Below are 10,038 nucleotides of genomic sequence, written 5' to 3'. Positions count from 1 at the left end.
CGGGCCAGCTCAAGGAATCGACTGAGATCAGTTCCAGGACTGACACTGAACCGGAACCAGTTCCACAAGCGGAACAGGCTCAAGATTTTTTACAGTATTGAGATAGATTTAATAACATTTCTGCCAGTAAAATCTGTCGAGATCTGTGGCAGGAATTGGATTAGTTTAGGGGGATTAGTTCTGTGTAAGGTACGAGAAACGTTCAACCCCAATAGCCAGAATTGCTTAAGCAGCTCATTTTGGTATGCTAAAGATCGCTGCTTGAATAAGCCTTTTGCAGTAGATAAACAGCATCAAAGTTCCAGGTGGTCCTTCTAAATATCGCCTAAGCAGCTTCCTTAAGCTACGGTGCCAGGGATTATTTTTCTTTGTGTTTTAATTTCAAGCAAGCGTCATCGATGAAATAAACAACAAGATTTTTTTCGTTTAAACACATGTGTATATTTTTAAATCCTTTGTATTGATGAATTACACAAAATTTTACACAATTTACTGATAATTCACAATCACTTCACTCAATATTCATTCTTCAATTAACGAATCTAACTTGTGCAGCAGCAATGAGATAATTGCCGGCGTCAATTATTGGTCTTTGACACTTTGACAAGAGCCACCTTGAACCGATGTCATGCATTAAAAAGCTATAAAGTTCCACCAAGTTCAGTACCCTTTCTTAACAAGCCTTCAAGTTCCATCATGAACCCTACGCATAGTGCTAATCAGCCGCAAAGTTCCAAAGAGTACCATGTGCCTGTTAAAAAGCTCCATAGTTCCGCAAAGTACCGTCTATCTCTTAATCAGCCACAAAGTACGACATCGGAACGATTTTTCGTTAAACAGCCCTAAATCAGCTATAAAGTACGAGCTGGCTATTTGGGCTATTGCGCTCGGTCCCGTACGATAGCGTATATCGGATAATGACTGTATATCGCCACAGAGTTTTGCATAAAAGTTTTTTGTTATAAAACATGTATCTTTTGAACAAATTAAATGCAAAATGCATTAAGAACGTTAAGGAAATTCGAAAAGAGTATTTAATATTTAAAAAAATAAAAATATTTGCAAAAAACACATGGAGCTGTCAAATTAAGATGGATCGCGTACTGCGGATAATTGCTGTATATTGTTATGATTTTAAACAATAGAACGAGTAGGTTGATTGGGTAAAATGAGATACAGGCGGTCCCCGAGATACACGGTTAATGGGGACCGAAAACGGCCGCAAAATACCGCGTATCTCGAATTTCCGCGTAAGTCGAATCTCGTGATTTCCAGCTAAAATATCACAAATTTTCGTGTAATTTTGCAAGTAGGGGGCGGTTTTAGTCACTTTATGAATTATTTGACATGATTCTGACTGAATATAACTCTTTTAAACCTTTTGAAATAGTTTTTAACATTCGATCAAAACGGAAATTATTTGGCAATTTGCAATTGATGTGTCAAATCAGTACAATTTGCTCAAAGAATTGTCAAATTTAGAAAACCGCGTATCTCCGAATCCGCGTATAAGAGGTACCGTGTATCTCGGGGACCGCCTGTACTTTGATCTACGCGTAGTGAAATTTTGCATCGAAAACCAGAAAAATTGAGCTACTTTTTTATCGCCGGACACGTTGGCGCTGTATGTCAATTTGAACGATGGGCAACAAAGTGTTCTGTTTTTTTTTGTTTTTTGTTTGCATTCAACTGGCTCGTAAACGAACTGGATAATTCAATTGTTTCGGATTGAGCAAAAATTTCGCACGAGACAAGTAGCTCTGTTGCAAAAGTGAGCTACTTTTTAGTAGCTCTATGTCTATTTGAACGGTAGCATTTAAATTCTACCGCTTTTTTTAATCTCCAATATGGCTGCCGCGAAGATGGCACTAATCTTTGCCTTTCGCATGTAGCCGTTGCGGTGCGATGCTTATGGACAATTATCGTGCATTGTTTGAATGATTTGATTAAAAGACAAAATTAAGCTTTGAATTAGTACTTCTCCAATTTCTTAACATAGAATCCACAGTATAGAAAAAATACAACTATCGAGCAGCATACAAGCATGGGGGGTATTTTGCTTTGTGCCACAAAACGTAAACAAATGCCATCCCGCTCCCCCGTCTTTGCCTATGTACAGGTTGTGTACAGCTGTTTTGTGCGTTCCGTTGTTATGCATGTAGACACCTTGCGGTGTGCACGGCGCACAGCGCCTACCCGCCCATTTGCGAACCTTGTTCAGCAGAAGTGTCAACCAGCACAAAAGCGTTCAAGGTGTATTGGTTGCTATTGTTGGTGGTGCATTTTGCTTCGCTCGCCCTCGGTCTCCTCGGAACCATTTCGGAATAGGCTCAATTTTATGCCATTGCTCGCTCGCTGGCAGTAAATTTGGTCAAGTTAAGCCCAATAGTGGAGCGTCAGTTTTCTTTTACGCGTAAACAGTGTCCGTGGGGGAACCGAAACCGTTCAGCAGCACGATTGCATTCTGCGCCCGTGCGGGAGAAAAACAGCAGCACAGCTCCAGCACGCAACAGCGAGCGGGACACACCACCACCACTTGACACAGACGGGAGGCGGTCCCCGCCCAACACGGTCCGCTTTCGGCTGGCGGGGAATGCGTTTCGTCGCGGATACGGCCACCCGACTGACATGAGCTGATCGGTCCGCCATTTTTTCCGTCTACATCAACCCAACAACCAACAGTAGCCGAAACGAGTAGTACGGTACGCGCAAAGATGGAAGTCGAATTGGAATCGGAGCGTGTCTTCCAGCCGGACTGTAGCGACATGGGGCTGAAAACGGTAAGACATTATCTTTTTCTCCCCACCCACTGAAAACCCGAATTCCTGCCATGGCGTCCGCTGCGTAGAAAGAGCGACATGACAGCGACTACTTGGATTTTCATCGGTTTTTGGGAATGTTTTTTTGTTGTTTCTCTTGGTTCCAATCCACGACCCATTCGTGTTTGATTCCTTTTCGCTTGGTTTTCTCTGGTACAGCTTTACAACACGAACAGCGTGCTGCGCAAGATCGCCAACCTGTACGCGGAGCGGCTGATGTCGGACGTCACGCTGGTGGTGGGCGAAAATCGCTACCCGGCCCACCGGATCATCCTGTGCGCGAGCAGCGACGTCTTCCAGGTGATGCTGATGAACGCGACCTGGCGCGAGTTCGGCGACGCGGTCATCACGCTGCAGGAGGAGGAACGGTGCCAGGGCGTGTTTCCCCAGTTTCTGCGCTACATGTACGTCGGCAAGATGACGATCTCGGTCGACACGGCCGTCTACATACTGAAGCTCGCGGACAAGTACAACATCCACGATCTCGTGCAGATCTGCATCAACTACATGAAGCTGCACCTGAACAAGGCGACGGCGAAGGGCCACTTCGTCGAGTGGCTGCACAACGCGCTGCAGATCTGCCCGGGACGGAAGGATCTGATCTCGATGCTGGAAAACTACCTGAAGTGGAACCTCGAGCGGATCGTGTCGTACCCGGGGTGGGAGCAGCTCAGCCCGGGCCTGATGAACTGGCTGCTGCAGCAGAACGATCTGGTCGTGCGGAGCGAGTTCCGGCTGTACGAGCTGGTGGAGGTGTGGTTCCGCTACCAGCGCGCGCAGATTGAGGGCCGGTGCGAGATGCGCGAGCAGGACCGGGAGAGCGCCATCAACAAGCTGATCCACGGCGTGCTGGTGCACATCCGGTTCGCGATGATGAGCCTGCCGCAGCTCGCGAACGTGCTGATGAGCGGCGCGTCCGTCCGGATGCTGAAGGAGTTCTACGTCGGCCGGGTCGCGGACGGCATGAACTTCCACTCGCACCATCTCGAGATCGTCGGCGCGATACGGGCGAGCGAGATGGGCGAGCTGCAGTTTACGCCGCGGCTCTACTCGAGCGACCTGTGGAGTCTCGAGATTGCGGTCGACTATTTTCACCGGGTGGAAAAGTACTCCAGCGTCGCGTCGGTCTTCTTTACGCCCACCAGCTTTAGCGACGTGGACGGTGCGTAGAGACGGTGGTGAACGCGATTGTTGCTTACTTTGCAAATTATTTTATTTACTCTTCTGTTCTGTGCTCATCTTGCAGAGGAAAGCAACGGATGGGATGTGGAATTTTTCCCGCTCGGCGTGCGGTACAAGCCGGCACAGCTGATCGGCATCTACAGTGCGGCCACCAACCGGGAAATACCGGAATGCATCATACGCACGGTGCGCTTGAGAATCACCAGCCAGTCAGCGATGCGAACCGAGTGCCGATACATGGTAAGCATTTCGGCCACTACTGGTTTGCTTCCGTTTGAAGCTTTCACGGTTAGCTAAACTGGGGGTTTTCCTTGTTAAAAACAGTCTAGGCAAAGCTTTCGATTAGTTTGCTACAAAGAATAGATAAAGCGTAAAGCTACTGCAGGTAGAAACGGATTTTCATTTGGAAATTGTGAAAACTTTTCTATTCACCCTATTTTTCACAAGCTTTGGTACCAGCTGGTAGTGCTATTGCAATATATTTTTCTTCAGATACAATTTTACATTCCTACAGTGAAGTATCTTTACAGTCTTAACATGATCAAGCTTTTTTTTTATTCAGGAGGAACGGCCCAAAAAGTCCGTATTGCTTAAATGATCAAGGTTATACATAATGTTAATTTTTTACGATTTTTTCTCTCAACATACTTCTTTTCTTTGGCACAACAACCGTTGTCGGTCAAGGCCTGCCTATACCACTGACCAGTAACTTATTGATTACCATGGCAAGATAGTCAGTCCTACGTATTCAGGGTTGAACCCATAACGGACATGTTGTTAAGTCGTACGAGTTCACGGCTGCACCACTCTCAACTCACTGGACTGATTACGCATCTAAAACTTATTTTTTCTATTCAAGAACTAATTCACATTCCGGAGCTAATTCTAATTCTGGAGTCAATTATGATTCCGTTATCGGGACAAATTGCGATTCCCAGGTCAGTTCCGATTCCGGAGCCAATTCTGATCGCGGAATCGATGCTGGAGCCGACTCCAGAATCGGACCCGGAGTCAACTTCGGAATCGGCTCCGGAATCGACTCCAGAATCGGAAACGATTCCAGCATCGGAATCGGCTCCGGAATTGATTCCGAACACGGAATCGGGTAGGTCCGTTTCCGAGCTCCCACTACTACTTCGAACACAATTGGAGATTGGAGCATACATCATTCAATAACCATGGCAACACGATACACAAATAAGACGGGTACAGATTTCAGAGGTTTTCGAAATTAGAGGCTAAAGATATAGACTAAAATATACTGACAATGAAGGGACTGTAAAAAATGTTCAAATAAGAGGGGTTTTTCAAACTGGGGAGGTCTCAAATAAGAGAGGGTTTCACTGTTTTCCTTTGTCATAACATTGTTTTGCGGCTCAGTTTTCAGTGTGAATAGCATTATTCCAAACTTGCAAGATGTTTTTCAACAGCTGTTATTATTTGCGACAGCTGTAGTTACATTAGAAACTGATCCAGAAATCAGAGTATTGGAAAAGTTGTCGATTGTTTAAGCCTGTCCTTAAATATTTCTCAAAAAATCGTTTTAGAGCGATCTATTGCGGTGTGTGTTTAGGCAGAGCTTGTTGTTCCGCTTTCAAGCATTTGCGGCTGGACTTTTTTCCCCTAAAATAAGCCAGTTTTATCATAATCGTAAATTTGTTATGGTAAACATTATTCAGCACGAATAAGGACATTATTTATTTGATAATATTATTGGCATCAAATCTACAGCACACTGCATTATACGGAACTCCTCTAACTGACAGCAATTGGCAATGGATCTGTCGTTTTCAATAACAAGTAGAAAAACGGGCTAGAAACCATAGAAACCATTAAACGATGCTTAGTAGCGAAGTTTTCGTTTGCCTAAGCGATAATCAAAATCAAAGAAATGATCAATGGTATTGATTTCAGATCTGCTCCCCCAAAACAATGTATCCCGAACACGAATGAAATTGTTGAGGGAACTATTTGTTGAGCATTTCGATTTGCTCGTTGCTCGTTATAAGTGGTACTTGCTATCAAATATCCACTGTATGTGAATATTTATTTGTACAATCTACGCGGAAACTCGTTTTACATGTCATGAACGTTGTTGCTAAACCGAATCTCTATCTTATAAGAGGGAAAATCAAACGTGACACTAACTCTTGCCCCATTCTATCTCATCTTCTACCCTGCTTTCTCAGGTCGGTGTGCTGATCTGTGGCATGATGAACGACGAAGAGTACGTGCGCCACTGTCACGTCCGGGTGGCATACTTCTCCAGCGATCATCGCGTGCTGAACATCGACAACCTGATACCGATCGGGGAGCTGCAGATGGGTACGCGAAAGTACAGCCAGTACATGGTCGGCGAGGAGCAGAACACGATCAGGATAAAGGTCGTGATCGTACCGCTGAACCGTTTCTCCAACGTGTTCGCACCACCGTCGGAGTGAAGCGACCAGACGCGCGGCAAGCTACGCTAGGGCAAGGATGGACTTTGGTTTAGAAGCAAACGAGAGGATTTCATAGTTTGCGTCGTGTTGTTGAAAAAACGGCCATGCATTTCTTTTTAAAATCCTCTACTAATTTACACTTTGTGCTGTATCGAAACGTAATTTGGAACTTCGACAAAATTCATTACAAGACGGGGGAAAAGCTGTCTTTATTTTTGTTTTTGGCTTTCTTTGAGTTAAAAATTTTGAATTTGAACTGAAACTATGTTGTGCACTGTTATTCTTCTTTGCGACCACGATTGCCCTGGAATGGCATTATTTTCCTTACTCTTGTAACACATTGGAACGTAAATAGAACTGTAGTTAGTGTAAACCAAACAGCCAGGGGCAGAGGGTAGTTTGTTATTCATTTGTTCAAAAATTTGCAGCTTGCACCCAAACACAGGATGGCTCACTGAGGCGATGAGAATGATGCGGGTGTGTGTGTGAGTGTGTGCATATGGAAGTGACTGAGCATTAGATTCCGAATTAAAGCGAAAGCAGTGTACCGAATGCATTACAGTACAGTACATCAAACTCAGCAATCAGCAAAACCAGGAAACAATTTGCCGTCTAACCGACCTGCATACAATCAAACCGACATACGATCAAATCAACCTGCCAATTGAAACATCAATGCAAACACGATCTTCGCTTCGTTCGTCGTATGGGAAAAGATTGATTTTGGTTGGCGCTTTCGGGCATCGCAAGAAAATTTCAGATTTTCAAAGGGAATGATTGAAAGAACCCGCTTTTGTTGCGTAAAGTATCAAAAGCGCTACAATTACTAACTTTTTTTATAAAGAGGTGCACTAGAATTAGAAACAAAGAAGAAGAATTAGCCTTATTCGATTTAATTTTGTTTTAGTCAGAAATTTAAATCGAATCTTCTAACATTCTTCATTGTTAGCCATTCCTTGCCTTATCGCATGAGCTGCAAGGATTGGCAAATCCTTTCGGCATCAATAGAACTATTAATTCGAAAGAAACATTGCGTCATTTTTCAACCATTGCTATGATTTGTGGGGATGTCATTTGGCTGGCTGAATTTACGAATAGCTGAATTTGCTGCTCATGCATGCAAATTCAGTGAAATATTTCTGCAAGTTTAAATCAGCGATGTCAAACTCATTTGACCCCGCGGACCAAAATGTCACTGAAAATAGTAGCACGAGCCGCAGCCTAGTTTATACATGATATATAATATGATATGATATGATGATAGGATACAAACTCACATTATTAGCCGCTCTTTTCACTCTGAGACGATAGTTACGTTACAAAAGTTAAATCTTTGATGTAAATAATAGCTGTAGCAGATTATTTACAATTGTTCATAGGCCTCTGATATTTCCAACATTTGCATCATAGTTTTATGGCAACTAACAAGATACAGTGCACAAAAATAATATGCAAAATCTGGCCATGAGTAACGCGATGGTTTCAATGCAGAGCAGTAAATTATTTAAAGAAAAGTTGATATTGGTGTCATTTTGATCAACAATATGTTTGATCTGGAATTAAAGTAACGAATTCTTACTTTTGATGCTATCTAAAGTCCATGACTTACAACAGGTCGTTCAGTCAAGTTCAGATCTTTACAGAGGAGTGGAAGATGTCATACAGGTCTTTAGTACCCGTTATTCCCTTCCTGCCAATCTCCATAGATATCTTCATTCATTATGGCGACCAAAATCAGAGTTATAAGACCACCTGTAGTTTATCTAATCACATTGGTCTTGGATGCCGGATGGAAGCCTGATAGAGATCGTTTGTAACATTCTATCAAAAGTAATACGTGTTTGTGCTGACGTCTGATTTCATCTGATTTCTAAACGTTTTGAAGAAATATAATGTTCTATCTTTAGTATGCCTAAAGATGGGTTCGACCTTTTCCAAAACAATATGCCAAAAAAGTGTGAGAGCTTGCATTTTTAATTCCTGTTGGCTGAGTGATTTTATCAATTTGTACAGGTCTTTTTCTTATAGAAATTGCTTAATTGGTCGCCAAGTGCCTTGATTGACGGCTTAACAATAAAAAAGTAATGTTCCCTGAACTACATACAAATGAGTAAGATATTCACGATTTTGTATGAGCTGGAAACTAAACCGTGGATTGTTTCTGTTAAGACTTGTTCATCAAATATTTGTTGCTAAACAAATTTAAGCATCACAAAGGGTACAACATAATTTACAATGATTTTTTAAACCATTTTATTAAAATTGTGCGGAATTGAAAGCTCAGTTTCGTCAAAATAACCATGTTTGATTTTCCTTCAAAGACTACAACAGTTTTTGCAATTTTTTATCTGTTTTATGCATACATGCTTAGAGAAAAGGTAGGAAAAAAATGACAAGGTTTTATGATGATGCATGATCTGACAATTCATAGAGAAACCTGCGAAGTTGATAATCTCTTCATATTTCAGAAGTCCGGAATTGACTGAAGTGTACTATAGAAGCAGAAATGCTTCTACAAATAAACTTTGGCTCAAGCGGTCGCGGGCCAAAACATAAGACCTCGCGGGCCACATTTGGCCCGTGGGCCATCAGTTTGACATCTCTGGTTTAAATTGAGAATATAGACACCAACCCACACACACACAAGCGTATTCGCACTATTACACTCGTCACCCAAGCAAGCAAGCAAGCCCATTCAGCGGAAAACTGCTGCGCCAGTTGCGACGATACGAGACCGGTCGGCATTGATCGGAAAATGAATTTAAGAAAAGAAATGTACAGCCTAGTTACAGGGTTTTTCAGGGGTTCTCATAGTTGTGGGATACTTCCTTGATTCTTTCTTATGTCAAGTGAGCTTCATATGATAGTAATTGGACTCTATGGCACCCTTTTTAGGATAGGATAGGTTCCTTGGAAATTCTTATTGTCCAACTAGGTTGCGATTGAGTCCAATTCTCATTACATTAAGTTCATTTCACCGAAGAAAGAGTCAATAAAGTGACAGCTATGAGAATACCTGGAAAACCCTGTATTCATGATTTTTTGGTTTGTTTTAGCGAAAATAGGTAAGCGAAATGAGAGCCCGACCAAGGGTGCTGGGAGCGTGTAGGAACACAGATGAGATGATTTAGATGCGATTCCGTTGCATAATATTATCATTATGAACTATTGTCGTATTGTTTTCTTTGCTTGCCACAATAAAACGAAATACAAAACAAACTCGCACCACCTTTCTTCAAGAGCAGTGGAGAACGCGTGAAAGCTAAACGCTAGTTACGTGCATATGTTGGTTGTGTGTGTATGTGTGTGTGTGTGTGTGAGTTTTGTAAGTTAGTTAACAAAAAAAAAAATGTAAATCTTACAAGATCATTCACGGTCGCCATCCCCACGGCCCTGAGCAGAGCAACGAGCACAGGGGTAAAGAAAGCACATCGGTGGGAGCGAGGTTGGGGCGGGAAAAGAGCATCTTCAGTTCTGTCTGCGGTCATATAATAATACCATGCCCCCTTCGCCCCCATAATGATCCTCTTCCTGCCATCATCGCCGCTGCACCGCTCAGCTGTGGGGGATTTAAAAAGGGAAAACGTTACACCGGC

General features: G+C 42.9%; 1 protein-coding gene across 1 annotated transcript; it reads left to right on the top strand.

Annotated features, from left to right (window-relative positions):
• Nucleotides 1-2,218: 2,218 nt before the first annotated feature.
• Nucleotides 2,219-6,820, top strand: LOC120953167 (BTB/POZ domain-containing protein 17). The gene is made up of 4 exons (XM_040372890.2): nucleotides 2,219-2,780; nucleotides 2,979-3,981; nucleotides 4,066-4,241; nucleotides 6,191-6,820. The coding sequence occupies exons 1-4, from the start codon at nucleotides 2,715-2,717 to the stop codon at nucleotides 6,440-6,442; spliced, it is 1,497 nt and encodes a 498-aa protein (XP_040228824.1). The 5' UTR covers nucleotides 2,219-2,714; the 3' UTR covers nucleotides 6,443-6,820.
• Nucleotides 6,821-10,038: the final 3,218 nt, after the last annotated feature.

This window comes from Anopheles coluzzii, chromosome X (assembly GCF_943734685.1).
Source record: "Anopheles coluzzii chromosome X, AcolN3, whole genome shotgun sequence".
Classification (NCBI taxonomy): Eukaryota; Metazoa; Arthropoda; class Insecta; order Diptera; family Culicidae; genus Anopheles; species Anopheles coluzzii.
The sequence above is the reverse complement of the archived record's forward strand: the minus strand, read 5'-3'. Positions and strand labels throughout refer to the sequence as shown.